This window comes from Apus apus, chromosome 13, assembly GCF_020740795.1.
Source record: "Apus apus isolate bApuApu2 chromosome 13, bApuApu2.pri.cur, whole genome shotgun sequence".
Taxonomy (NCBI): Eukaryota; Metazoa; Chordata; class Aves; order Apodiformes; family Apodidae; genus Apus; species Apus apus.
The window spans coordinates 9801126-9816387 of NC_067294.1; the positions used below are offsets into that span (position 1 = coordinate 9801126).

At 39.9% G+C, this 15262-nt stretch overlaps 1 protein-coding gene across 1 annotated transcript; it reads right to left on the reverse strand.

The window, feature by feature from the left end:
* Positions 1-9411: 9411 nt before the first annotated feature.
* Positions 9412-15262, reverse strand: C13H5orf47 (chromosome 13 C5orf47 homolog). Its single transcript, XM_051631558.1, has 4 exons — positions 15001-15262; positions 13635-13723; positions 12003-12105; positions 9412-9546 (listed from the first exon to the last, which is right to left on the reverse strand). The coding sequence occupies exons 1-4, from the start codon at positions 15260-15262 to the stop codon at positions 9485-9487; spliced, it is 516 nt and encodes a 171-aa protein (XP_051487518.1). The 3' UTR covers positions 9412-9484.

Genomic DNA, 15262 nt, shown 5'->3' on the forward strand with positions numbered 1-15262 from the left:
GAAAAAGGTTCTGCCATATATAATAGTTTGAATAACTTCTGCTGAGAGTGTTAAAAACTGTTGGCAGGTAGCTTTTTGATGTTCTCAGAATCATCTGCAAAAAAAGCAATTTCATAATGAAGTTTTGCAAGTTTGTATTCTGGAAACTCAGGAAAGATTTCTTAAGTTCAGTACCAGAAATCTTCTCAGATCCCATCCATCAGAGGCATGTTCATCTCAAAACTTGACAGGATTTTCATAGTAACTACAACTCCAGGTTGTTGCAGACTAGCCCAGGAATAGATACCTAGAAAGGAAGTTGGCAGGTTGCATCACACAGATAAGGGAAATTGTAGGATTTATATTGTCTAGGTCTGAAGCAGCAAGTGAAAACACTCTCTAAAGATTATTGATTAAATTACTAAAATATGTTTTAATACTGTAGCAATACCAGAAATCAACCATCAATGCCCATCTGGGCTAGGATCTGTGCAAGTACATATAGTTATAAACCCTGTGAAGTCCTTTTCTCACGCACTGCACAGAGATTAATGTTGCTGTGATATTTTGGCTCAGGATTAAAATTAGGACCTTCAAAATGTGGAGACCATAAGAAAAGCCAAAAGCACATACTTTACAAATGATGGCGAAGCACAGTCTCATTCCAGACATTGCCTACTCACCAGATCCTGAGCCAAAGCCTTCTGATCCTAGAGGGGTGCTGGACCAGGCAACTATCAAAGCATTTCATATCATTCCTTTACAGCATCCCTGAGGATGGCAGGAACCATCCAGTGCCAGCCACCAGCTTAAAGCAGGGACAGCAAGAACAGGTTGGTCAGGTCTGTGTCCAGTTGGGCATTGAATATCTCCAAGACGGAGATACCACAACTGCTCCAGGAAACCCGTTCTAGTGCTCAGCCACCCTCCAAATAACATAGTTTTTCTTATGTTTAAATGAAATTTCCTGTGTTTCAGTTTGGGCCTGTTGTCCCTTGTCCTGTCACTGGGAACAACTGAGAAGAGGCTGGCTCAGAGCCTCCTGAGCCTCCTCCAGGCTGAACAATTCCAGCTCTCTCAGCTTTGCTCCATGTGGCAGATACTCCAAGCAAGAAACTGCTGCTGCAGTAACTATTTTGCCAACTTTCAATATACTACAGATTGTATAATCTGAAGTGTTTTGACCATCTAAAAAGATTCACAGACTCTCATTATCTTCCACTGAATGCATATGCTGAAACTACTCTAGTTCCTCTGACACCAATATAGCTATTTCCATCTGAAGGACTAGGAAATAGTATTAAAAAAATGCAAAGGAAACATTGCATTGTTGTTCCACAGAAATGGCATTGTGGTTTTCCACCTTTATCTGGAGATTCCCAAGGGACACGAGAGCGCTTTGTTGAAGAGCAAAGTGATGTCTTTCATAGCTTGCAAAGGCCTTCTAGGATCTGAAAACCAAATTGTTTTCATGCCCATCAACTTTGGCAATCAATATCCTGCTAGCCAAAACACTACCTCAGAACCAGGTAGGCAGGTCCTGTGGCTTCAGAGATGTCTTAAGCAACACTTCACAAACACACTGATGTTAAATCTTCAGAATCACTTGTGCAAACCCATGGAAAATATGGTTACACAACGAAAAGTAAGCTTCTTCAGCCTGTCTGCTTACTTGAACACACTGATACGCTCACAGAGTTTATTATATGAACTTTTGTTAGTTATACCCTTCAGAGTAACATAGCTAAGGGACAATGAGGTGAATCCCATGCCTTCTAGTGCATTACTACCACTGTAAAATACCTTTCATGTAGCTGCAAACCTAATAACTAAACAGAACCAAACTCTGCTGGAGATACTGCATATAGCATTGAGACTGCAGCTCAACATTGACAGCATTTGAGCCCTGGCAGATATAGCCACCTTTTCCCTAGGATACTTTTAATTGTACTAGCAGCAAGAACCTGCTGCTTTAACTTTTTGAGTTTCCAGGGTAGAAGCACTTTTTAAGCAACATCTTCTAGGGGCACCAGCTGAGAATTTCGGCTCTGTGGTGGAGGGAATTATCAGAGAGATGCTGAGTCTCTCAAAGCCCTCCTTGGCATTATATCCATGAACTTGCATTTCCTCCATGGGGCTGAACTAGCCCTGTAACTACTTAGGGACAATATGTCCCATTTCAGTTTGAAAATACCTCTTTGCAAAACGCCCCTTTCACAAACAGACAAACTACGAGGAGTTAATTTACATAGCAGGATGCTTTATCGAAAAAATAGATGTCTAAATTTGCCAGCAAGATTCTAAAAGTGAGCATTCTCTAGGGACAAAATTAAAGCAAACCCAACTGACTATGAGAAATCAAAGACTAACACACAGATTTTTCTTATGAAGCAAATACAGAGTCTGACATTCCCACCCACCTAGAGCAGCTCAGTGATGGGCAATAAGACAAAGCAGCAATATGAGCAACAAGAGGCTCCAGGGGAATAAACAATATATTTCTTCTGTCAACAAAAATATATGTCTCTCTTTATTCTTTTAATAAGACTCCCATGATCTATTATTTTCTATTTCCAGTTTAAAAAAAGGAGAGCAGAATTACTGTTTTTATTATCAGTTTACACTGAGGATTATTTGTTGTCATTAAGAGGCATAATATTTGTAATAGGGTTTGCATATCACATTTCACTGTATTGTAAATTCTGCAGCTTGTAAACAAAATGTCAGTTACAGAGTAGTTCAACTTCTACCCACTTTAAGCTTAAACATATAGAACAGTTTCTCTTCAGTGTTATTGATTATTGTTTTACTTACTTGCTCCTTGATCTGTGAAATTCTTATGCTCATTCTTTCTTTTCATAAAACACGTTTCCTCCACACCATTCATTTTTCCCTGTAGTGTTCTTGCTCATTATTGTCAGTAACATTTTTATCTGGTTTCATATATTGAAAACTGGGATCAGACTTTCAATAAAGTATTTGTAAACATGTCAACAGGCAACAGGAATTCTAAGAAGAGGAACTACAAAACTTGAAGCCACAAAACGAGGAAAAAGTCTCAGGAAGCCAGACTATTCAGTCATCAAGGTAGGACAGTCCTAGGAGTAACAGCATCCACCTCAGACTCTTCCACCAAAATATTGTGTTTGTTTCTCAGACATTCATGTTAATACATTTCAAAATTAATTTAATAAAACCATGACAAGAGCACAGGACTTCAGGAGACAGTTTAAGCCAAACTCAGCCCTGATCTGAGTCCTGTGTCTTGACAAACATGAACCATTAAAATTCATATCCATGTTTTCCTGGAGAAAAACACCATGATGGGGGTGGAAAGTAACATTTATCAGAGCACATCAGCATGGGAAGGAATCTCACCTAAACTTAAAATATGAAACTACTGTCACTAAAATGCTTGCCTGAAGGACCTATAAAAGGACAAATCTCTGTTCCCTGCCCATACTTCAAACTGCTCCTCACCACTCATCCTCCCTTTTTTTGCTCAGTCTGGGACAGCAGAGTCAAGTGAGAAGGGCATTTATGTTATTTTCCTTGAGAGATCAGTCCACAGACAAATTAGCATCATAGTCAAGAATTTGTACCCTCTATGTAGTTGAAGGAATTTAAAATACCAAGGGGTGTAAAAAGTGATCATGTACATTTTAAATTGGGATTAAATACTTGTATTCATTGCCCATCCATTATAAGGAATTACCTCGGTGCCGCTGACTTCTTGTCACACACACATTAGGGGCAGGAACAAGAAAAAAAAAATACACATTAGTTTATTATTCATTTCAAAATACAAGAGACTGCAAAGATTCTGGAAGAGAATAAACATTTGCCAGTGCCTTAGCAAACCTTCCTGAACAGCTCTTTTAATTTGCCTCCATTCCATGTCTATCTGTGCAGGAATGCCAGGTGTGCAATAAATTTCACACATTCCCAGCATGAATGTATTCTTGTCACGATCTCTGGGAGACTACACGAATCAGATGTGTTCCAAGCAGCCCAGCAACATCCACAGTTCAGCTGAACCATTCGGATGAGACATGTGGGTCACAATTTAGAGAAAGAAGAGATCCTCTCATTAATCCACTCCACACACACAGCACGGAAGACACAACACAGCCCATTCTAAGAGGTGCCACAGTCAATGTGAGCACTCAGCATCTTCCAGGAGGTATTCAGTGTCTCTCTCTGGATCAAGGCATACTCCCTTTTTCCTTTGGAGCCTTCAAGACTTCTGCTTCTAACAAAATGAAACTGCAGCTCTGTGAACAAATGAAGCAACAGCATTGATTCTCACTACCTACAAGGCAAGCAGAAAGTTTCAAAGGCATCAGATCAGATGGTTGTGATGTTGTCACTAAGAAGTGAACAACTTCCTGCGAATATTTATAAAACATTCACTGTAGCCTTAGTATGCTTCTATACATTTTGCTCTTTGTCTCATAAAGTAAGCAACCACTTAAGTGATAGGTTCCCCAGCTACCTCTGTTTGCCAGAAAGCTTGTAATGTTAAACCCATCCAAGTATGCTTTGCTTTTAATGCAAATTCCTACCACCATAGTTATAAAAGTGCTTATGCAATGAAAATGCACATCAGACACAAACCTACCCCTGTCACTGAGAATTATTTACAAGAGCTATAAATCAAAGTTGCATCCAGTTTTGTTTCATATTTAAGGACCTACTGCATGCATAAAATGTCACAAAAGCCCAGAATTTGCTTTCAGTCACTTCCCACCAAAAAGAAACAGAATTGAACTGCATGCTGAAGGCTATTCTTTAGTCAGAGCCCATGCAAAATTGTATGAGAAATTTTAAGTTAAAAGATGAACATTGACTACCAGAAAAGGCCCTAAAGACAAAGACATTTACTGGATGTAAAATGTTCAGTGAAGACAAAGGTCACCTTATACCTTCCTGCAATCTGACCACAGTAGAAACTCCACATCCTGTTCTCAAGTTCTGCTTAAGAGCTGAAATCTTTTCACGGTAGGAATCAGCAATGAAATATTATTAATCCTAGTGATTGATTATGTTGTAATGACCAAGTTATGATAACCTCACAGGCCATGGGACTGAAAAATCTCTGCTATTAGGACAGAGGAATCTGATTTATCACAACACCAAAGCAGATGGGGCATGAGCAGAGGAGCTGCCTGGCAATCCAAGCCTCCAGTTTGCAGGAAATGAGGTTTTATCTGAATTTGTGGCTTTGGTCCAAATCAAGCAGGAAATCAGCTCTTTTTAAAATGCCCACAAAGTGGAAGTTCTCAGAAAGGTCACTTCAGAAACATCAAAACACTGCTAAAAAACAATTCCCAAATTCCCAAGCCTGTGGCTGATCAGTGACAGTCTGGCAACAGCAGCCTCATCTGTGATTGTCAGCTCTACCAGTAGCTGTGAGATCATCCAAGAACCTCTGGCTCCAGTGCAGCCTTGATGCTGAGGACTACCCCAGGAACCCTGCCCAAAGTCATACCTCCACGTCCAGGAGTGCAGGAGCTCTGGCAGTTCTGCTTCAGCCAAGCCTCTTAATGCTTCCAGACATGGAAATCAAAGTGGAGTTCAAGCTCCTAGGATTTTCTTGCTTTTAGCTTTACAGCAGGATGGAAGTGGTAGCCCAAGAACACTGGCTGGAGTTTGAAGCTACCAAGTCCCCTGGACAGTCCTTGGTGCCACTGGACAGACTACTCCAAGACACAGGAGGCTGCATGGCCTGGGCTGACCTGCCAAGAAGTGATCCAAGAACCAGGGGAGCTAAATTTGGCAAGAACTCACCAAATAGGATAACTTCATCCAAAACATTTCAGGCCTAGCAGATGTGCTATTTCCAGCTAAACCAATAAATCTCTAACTAGCATGAAATAGAAATGTGAAAACCAAAGGCCTGACTCACCTCTGCTTACCTGCATGTAGAGTCATCTGTGTTTATAAAACACAGTACAAAAGAACACTTCTTCAGACAGCTTGAAGATCTCGAGACAAGTAGCTGACACAATTATTTACAGATTACAAGAATTCAGCAGCAATGCCTTCAGCTACTCTGGGAGCTCTGGCTGCTCCCTCCCACCTCAGTACCACAAGGCACCTCCTCAGATCTCTTGGCAACTGTTCACAGGGTTGAGATGAAAATGTTTCAAACTATTAGAATAAACTAGAGTTTTTGTTCTGTGTAGAAGGGTATATTATGTACTAAGAACAAGGCACAGCAAAGGCAAAGTATGACCTCTGTATTTGCACATCTGCTTTGGTTCACACTCCAAGTGAGATTTGTTATTAAGAACTTCAGGTAACTGATTTGCATTTTGAAGAATGTGAAAGAACAACAACTGATTCCCAGGAACCACAGCAGGACAGTGTGACATTTGCTTCCAGTTCTGCAGTGATGATTAAGGAGCTCTTTTAAGAAAGAGGGTTTAAATAAAGTTTTTCCTGTGTAAATCAACCTTTTATTTTCTTGTTGAACATGTTACTTACTTGAATCATATAGGCATATTTTTATGCAACACCACAATTACTTTCTCTTCTGCTGCTTACACTGAAATGGTCATATGAATTTTTTCAAAAGAATGCATTACTACAGGAGTCTGAGCAGAAGGTGGTGGTGGTATGTGTCAGCTGGTCTGGTTTGCATATTCTGAGCTATGTCCTTCTCCAGACTCTTTCAGCACTTTACCTGCCCTGACTACCCTTGTTCACAACAGTACCTTTGAAACCTGGTCATTACAGTAGAAAGCTAAACTTCATCACCCAAACAGTTAGAAATTGAACCTAAATCAGCATATATCCTTTTGCCCCACTGCATTAGCTGTTCTGGCCCAAAGTGTTTTGAAATGTAAGAGCCCTTCCGAAGTACTGCCAACTGAAAGTTCTTTTCTGTTAGTAGATCCAAACCAATAAATTATTTCATCACCATCTGAGTGTTTCTGAGGAAGGGGCTCTGGCTCTTACATGCAGTGTGCCAAGAAAGCACTGCTGCTCACCAGCCTCTTCTCTGGACACAATCTGCATCCTGCAGTGAGCTGAAGTGAGGCAAAAGCAGAACAGAGGCATGTTGGACAAGGACAAAGACATGTAGGCAAGAAGACAGATTTGCTGGCATTAATAAGGAAGGCAGTAGTTACTTCTTTGTCTTGATTAGCAGGATGTTAACAAGTAAAAAAACATATGGCAAGATGGCTGCTGCATAGGCCCTCTCTTCATATTACACCTGGATGAAAATGGAGCAGCACAGCATGTAAATCCAGGCTACTCTGAATCTCCACATCTAGCAAAGCCACTGAAGCTGGGCAATGCTGGGGCTGGACTATCACACTTCACCGGTCCCTGAGCACACAGAGAGAAAGCTGGCACTTCTTTCCTACATGTGCACCACTGATAGATCAAACCTGTTTTCTGTGGCCTGAGTCTTCCCTTGCACCTTTGGGTCGTTTATACACCCACAAAGTGGCTGCAGCAGGTAAAACACTATCAGCCCTGGCAGCTACTGACAGCCAAACTGTACAGACTTTTCAGACTGTAAGAGATATATGGATTGGGATGATCTAATGCCATATTATCCTTTGTAATTTCTTCATTTTAAAATGATTTAGCTTAGTCCCACAGACAAAGGTCTACATTTATCCAAAGTATCTTAATGAACTGGCTGAATTTCATTCAGAGATTTAGGTGAAGACATCTCATCTACCCTGTAAAAGCTGCAATTATGCATCTGGAAGAAAAGCTTGTTTTCCAGGGCCCCTGAAGGCTGTGCCAGTGAAGGTATCAACTGCAGCTGTAGTTACAAGAAAATAGACATTAGAGCAGTAACTCTACAGTTTACAATCCAGGATTATAAACTAAATACTCCCCATGCAAATATTTCATCAACAGGACTCATTTAGTAAAGAAAAAAGATAAATGTAAAAAGTGTTACTCCGAATATGTATTTTAAAAATACCGAAGAACTATGACATTTTTGCTCTGCCAGAAAAATGATCATATCTTGATTGAATACTTTGCTTTCTCACTTCCTTTTCCTAGCTGAAATGTCAGCTATTTTAAGTAAGATCAGGATATTGTTCAACAACATATTAGAAAGGAACCTCGATGCCAGAGTTGTCATCACAAGCACATTCCAGTTACATAGTTGCAGTTTTACTACTAAGAAAACAGAGGTTGAACCCTTCCAAAATGCTTTGCTGCATAATGACACAATCACTAGTAAGTTATTTGAGCTCAACACTCTGACATTCCAGCCGTTGTATCTGAAAACACTAAGACATCATGCAATGAGAAAACAATTATTTTATTGAAACCAAGAACATCTAATTGTGACAGGTGTTTTATCTACAGAGATGAAATCCACATACATACTACTTTTCTACAGTATTCATGTTCCATTTACACAGTATGCTAGTTTAAAAGGGTTTAACAGTCAATCAAGAGTTCAAGTATGAAACTCCATAACAGAAGAAAATTATATCATGTTATTGAAGTCAGCTAGATAAACAATACCTTCTGATTATGATGATATCATTATGTGCTTCACAATGAACAGTCAGACAGAAGATATCCACCTGGTTTCATATTCAGAATACTTGCTGAGATTCATGTATAAATGGATGAATGAACAGAAGGGTAATTGTGTATTATTTTAGTATAATAAAGTCAAATTTATTCTAACCAGTAAGAAAAACTGTGTTTCTTTATGCCTTGTGTGGAGTTCTGCCTTACTGAATTTGTGTTTGTTTATGATTCTGACAAGCTACAAAAGATAGATATAAATACAGTCAATGCTAAATGTGTATCTCTATTCTTTTGCAAGCAAACTGTCACAATATTATGCTCATTAAAAAGCTTTTGAAAACTAATAGCTAAGTGAAACCTTAGACTTAATGACTTGAAATAAATATCTTGCAACAGGGCTGTTTAAGCCACTGTAAAAACAAACCTCTTAAACAGTAGCAGCACACACACCAAGCAAACGACAGAGAACCTGTGTTCACAGAATCACTTGCAGTCTTTCCACTGACTTCAGTAAGAACTAGATCAAAATAAAAACTTTCTCTACTTTTATATTTCCTTTCGGAATGAAACTTTCTTTTTCTTGCTATACCCAGCCAAAGGTGGACTCTTCTAACGAAAAAAATAAATTAAAAAAAAGATTAAAGAAGGTAAGTGATGCATTGCCTTTAATATAAGAAAGTCAGATATAAAGTGTGATAAATAAAGACTATTCAAATTCTTCCGATTTTTACATCTCAGAAGGATTTAGCTCAATAAAAAGGCAAAATCCACCTCCCAGTCTTGGAAATGCCCACAGCACTTCCTGCTGAGGACAGAGCTACTGTGCTTCCCAAACACAACTGAAAAAACCCCAAACATTTGAGCCCAATGTCAGTAATACTGAAGTACACACTCAGTACTTATTAATAACATTAAAAAATATCAGCGTGTCTTTTTAATGTGATTTTTTGTTGTTGGCATCTAAGCTTGCTTGGCAATGAATGAACTACATACATACCCTGTCCAGGTAGGATGCTGCATTCTTTGAACTTCCATTCATATTATTGCCTGTGGGAGAACAGTATGTGGAGGAACAGCATCATTTTCAGTCACACCAAATCTAATCTTGCAATATTTCAACAATTAAATAGGTAGCATTAGAATTCAAGTAGATTTTTCTTCCTCAAAAAAACTATTTATAGAGGCAATAAAATGCAGTGTTAATTTTTAGCTCTATAAATCTAGTTTAAAAAAAAATAAAATTTGACCCAATTTATTCAGATTTGTTAATCCATATCTAAATGTCTGTTAGAACTATTCCATTTGCTTCTTGTTTAATGAAAACTCAGATCAATAGGAGACTCATCTCCTTGACTTGATGCTGTGTAATATCTGCTAATTAAAAAGAAGGTATTAGAATTTCACTTAAATGGAGCTTAACAGTAGATTCTCAATTAAGGCCTCTGAAAAATGAGGTACAATTACAAATAAGGATAAAATAATGTCAGGGAGGGGAAGAGGGTGACTTGAGTGACTGGGTGGATTTTTTAAGGCACTGGAAATTATGTATAAAGATGGTGTTCTCTCTCCAGATAATGAAAATAAAAGAAATGGGTATCTGAAAGGGGAATGGGCCCTGTCCATGAATACAAGCTCGACAAACAGCACATTTTATACCCATAACACACAGAAAAGCAGACTTGCAGCCATTTTGTTAAGATGGTAAATCCACCTAGGAGATCTGGAGAATTTGGGGCTTTGTTGTGTTGGGTTTTTTTAATAAGTTGAAATTTTTAAGGCAATCACTTATTAGATAATTTTGCTCCTTTTTCCTTGCCTCTTGTTCTCCTTTTTCTTGAGAGCAAAGAAAAATCCTGGAAGACTTTGTTTTTGCTAGACCAAAACCTTTAGATGAGGCAGAGAAGCAGAGTGTTACAGTGCAGCAGCAGTACAGAGCAGCAAAAGCCCTAAAGCCATCACAGATCTGAAAGACACACAGCCCCTCCACCCAACCTCTCCTGGCTGGCAGGAACAAAGGAGTTCAGGAGGAAGGGTCCTCATGCTCAACCCTGCAGAATTCTAGGGTACTGCAGAATTCACAGGTACTCATTTATACAGGCATGAGTCAGATATAGTGCTACAGTTGCAACTAATGACCTTCTCATTACTGCAAACAAACGAGCAATAATGTGGATGAACTGTGCACCATATAGAGAAGCAGACAGCATTTTAATTGATGGCAAAGATAAGAGAATGAGGATTATCAGAGCTAGGAAACGGTTTCCATCTGAGGAGAGATTTAGTAGACTGGAACATCTCAGCATAGAAATATGACAGAGGCCAATGGAATCTTAATTGGTATCAAGAATATGAATAGCACATAATGAATACTCAACATTTCATAATACCAGGATTAGGAATACCAGTTAGGAATTGGTTTTAAAGCAAACAGAAAAAGTGCTTTTCCGCATAATGCAGAATATTTGCAGAATAATTGTGGAATATGTTTTTGCTGCATCTTGTGGACTTTCTTCAACTATTCCAATAACATCCATGGTAAGTGACAGGGACATCCATTGGGATAGCCAGATTTCTGTTTTGAACCAGACTTCTCATGAAGAAAGTTATTGAGGGCGCATTTTCTTGTCAAGGATGTGGAAATCTAACCAGTATGCAACATACATGGACTTGCAACAACAAGATACTGGTACCAATGGCCATTTTGGTGCACACCCTAGAATGTCTACCTGTGGAAAACTTCCATCAACATGAATGTAAGCAAAGCAGGAGCCCTGCAGATGAATGTGCCATTTTTTTACTTGTCTGGTAGCTCTTGGTGGTTTAGTATATTCTTTTCCCTAAAATCTCATTAGGCTGTCAAGCCAGAAATTCCAATTACATTTGCAAGCATACACTGTATCATCTTCAATTGTGCAGCAACTACAATGTCTCTAATTGAAGTTGTCTGAATGCAAAGCACCAGTTTTAATTCCCAAGTCATTTTCCAGTAATTAAATAGCTGCATTCAGGGCACAGTGTGAGAAGATGCTTGATGGTTATGTTAAATGGTGTTGCAGCTACCTTTGGGGAGTATCTAATTTATTTATTGTCTGTATGAAACCAACTGCTCTTTTCCCATGAGAAAAAAAAAAAAAGTATTAGTTTTCATACAAGTGCTGCCTTAGTCCAGTCTGTGAATATTAGTGTAATTACATATTTCACATGTTCAGAAAAACTTGTAGATATTATACGTTCATGTTGCTAATGTTAGACTGCAGCAAACACTTCTTGCCATCTTTCCTCCAAATTAATACATGTAAGACCCTCAGTGAAGCACCAGGGGTTTTCAAATATGACTAGAAGTGTCTAAAGTATGCAATTTATTCCATAATTTGTGAATTTAAAACCTATCACCCAAAACAAACAGCTGAAGGGACCTTAAACCTGAGCAGCTTCAGTCAGAGCACTTGCACTGATGATTTGGTTTTTCTAGTGAAAGAAAACATTATCAGCTCATTACCTACCTTTTCCATTACGTCGACTGCAAGTCGAGAGCCGACTTCTGAACTTCTCATTTTCTTCAACCATTTTTGAAATTACTTTCCAGACCTTAGACCAGACTTTGGACTGAAAGATAAAATTGAACTTTCTCAATGAATCATATAAAAAGCTTGTGTTAAAATATCTCCTGTGGGGCTTTGAATCCTCCAGCATGACTACAAAGTCCAACTGTTTTCTTATTGAAGACTAGGGAGGGAAGATGTGGAGAAAGGATATATATGTGGTATATACTGGAAGAATCACTTCTATTTCAAAATCAAAACCACATTAATTACTACATCATTTTCCACATGAGATATCCTCCTCCTTTTATACTTCGAACTGTTACTTACCCAGGACTTGTGAAGTGCTCTTCTACATAAGAAAAGCATATGAAAACTTTTGTAGAGCCATTAAACTCTCCTCAAAGTCAACCAAAATTGGCAAACAAAAAAAAAAAAAAAAAGAGAGAGAGAATAATTGAGGGGAAGAAAATAGTACAAGATTGCTCATTTTTCCAGGAGTAAAATCCCAGGAGTAAAATCTTTCTCATCTAATCTCCAAACAGCAGCAGCTTAATGAAGACCCCCCCCACATGCTCAGATTCCAGCAGAGCAACGTCCTTGCCTTTTTCATCTCAAATCCATAGGAGTCTGGTTTATAGATGTTGATGACCTTTATTTTAAAGGCATAAAACTCCAGCTATCGTGAGCACATTTCAAACTTGTACATTGAAAATCTCAAATTGGAGCTGTTGACAAAGGCATTCAGAGAGGCAGCCTTACAAATACAAATGGCTGTTAACACGCTAACGTTATGACTTCTGCTGGACCCCATCCGTGAAACTAGCTTAAATCTAAAGATAATTCCTTTCTCATGGATGTTTATGGCTAAAGCATAATACATATTCCTCATTCTTTTTGAAGACTATTTAATGTACTAGAAGAATGATATTATAGTATGTTATTAGCTATTCCTCTGAAGTCAGTAGTATTTTGCTGGTTTTAAATCAAGTATCTGTGACGTTACTATATTATAGTCTAGCTGATTACTTGTACTTCACACATTACAAAACCTCATAATGAGCTACTGTTTTAATAAATGTGCCTTTTAAAATTTCAAGCATTTGTTGAACTACTGAACAGGAACAGATACACATTTGTGAAACAGAAAGCAATTTCACATCACTACTAGTACGGTGTTAATGCCTCTGATTCTTGCCTTTGCTCATTTGTAACCAGTGGGATTTCTTTGCTTAAAACATCTGAGGGAGAGGAGCTGCAGAGCTTTTCCTTGCCAGGTTTCACCCCGCAAGGTGTGCAGCTCCCTGGCCCCAGTCCAGCAAAGCATTTCAGTAGAGGCTTTAAGTCAATAGCACACTCTCATTTTTCAAGGTACACACAAACTTAAGTGCTTTATTGAATGAGAGCCAGAATTTTAAAGCCTCCAGAGAGGGAAAATAATACCATTTTTCTTGTCTGTAAGTAAGGTTTTCAGTAATAGGCTACCAATTAGATCTTTTAATCTCCCTCATGCTCTCACATAGACATACAGAACAAGCAAAAAGCAATTTTCTCAAATGCAAAGGCAGCTAATTCAGCTCCCACATTATATACCTTTTGTTTCTTTCGTTTAATTACTTTATCAACATTTCTTGAAGGGAAGGGAAAGTCAAAGGTGTCAGGCTTATCCTCTCGCAGGTGACCTAGGAAGAGAGTTCAGAGAGCATATTCCATGCATTTCAGTATATATCTGAGGAAGTTGTAATATACCTCATCTTCCAGAGGGATACTTATTTCTGGTCCTAGCAGGTTACAGAATATCTTCTCACATTGTGCTACCAGCTTGCTTATTTTCTCCATTATAACCATGGGGCAGGTTGATATCTCTCTCACATCACAAAACATTTCAAAGCTGTACAACAACCAAAACGAAGACAACAGGCTTCTGTGTAACACAGGGGCTTCAGGCAAACCAGGCCACCACAGCCCCACCACCAGATACCCAAGGCAGCACATCACAGGAGCAAGGGTGGCAGGTTGGCATCAATTAGATAAAAACCTAACAGAACTGCTGCTTTGATTACAGACTAATGTAACATTTCACTTTGTCATCTTTATAAAAATGGCTTTTAGGAAGCATTAAAAAATAGCAGAATATGAAACATCTCAAGAGCAACAAGTCAGTAAAAATCAGGACCACCCTATCAATGTCACCCATCATTGCCAGCTCACACCCAGCTTCTTCTCCAGAAGCCAGATCATGTTTTCTATTTTCACTCAATTTCATCTTGTGCAGCAGAGCTGTATTTCATAATAGATCACAAACAATGAAAAGCTGCCTAATCTTTTCTGGTTTGCTTTTATACATTAAAAAAAGAAAAAAAAGGCACCCACACCCACCCCAACTTTCTTTAGTCCCAGCCACAAAGAAAGAAAATTAAGAAACATCCTTGGGCTGCCACAGCAGTGAGGGAGCCAGCAGTGTGGTGGCTCTCTGGTTAGGCAGAAATCTCCCAAGAAAAGGCAGGAAAGACCAAGAAGTTTGGTGTGTAACACAGCAGTCCTTGCTAGACATAGCTTATTTTTGATCTTACCGCTATTCCAGGAAGGGACAGGGAAGGCTGCTCTGCAGACAGCCACCTCACCTTACGGGCTGGAGACACTGTAGCTCAACAGTGTAAGGAGTCGGGGTAAAGATATTTTTCACTAATGTAAGTTTAACACTGCGTTCCACCTCCTGCCCAAATACCCAGTTCGACTGCACTGGGCCCCATTAACAAAAAAAGCTGTGCTGCGTGTGCGCAGCCCTCGGTGTGCCCAGGCTGATCGAGAGGGAAGACCCTGCTGGGACAGCAGAAACAACACAGCACAGGGAAACAGTTTCCCGCCTCTTCCTGAAGAGGAAGACACGGTGGGGCCTCGGCCCTGCGCTTCCCCATGCCCCAGCACTCAGAGGTCCCCAGGGCTCGACAACACTTACCACGACGGTGGCTGACAGCCTCAGCCCTGCCGCCAGCGCCGGGCAGCCCAGGGTCAGCCTCGTCCCCAGGGACCAGGGCAGCCCTCAGCCCCCCGACCTCCCCCGCGTGGCTTGGCTGGGAAGGAGGGGACCCATCCCAGCCCGCCCCAGCCTGCCGACCAGCCCTGCTGTAGCGGATGACGGAGCCGCAGCGGTGGGAGCCGAAGCTGTTGACATAAACCAGCTGCAGGCCCGGGCCCCCCTGGCTGCGGGCTGGCGCCAT

Coding starts and splice junctions, on each gene's coding strand:
- C13H5orf47 (XM_051631558.1), bottom strand. CDS start 15,262: ATGGCGCCAGCCCGCAGCCAGGGGGGCCCGGGCCTGCAGCTGGTTTAT. Junction 13,724..15,000: donor GGCTGTCAGCCACCGTCGTG/GTAAGTGTTGTC, acceptor CTCTCTTCCTAG/GTCACCTGCGAGAGGATAAG. Junction 9,547..12,002: donor CAGTCGACGTAATGGAAAAG/GTAGGTAATGAG, acceptor GTTCTCCCACAG/GCAATAATATGAATGGAAGT.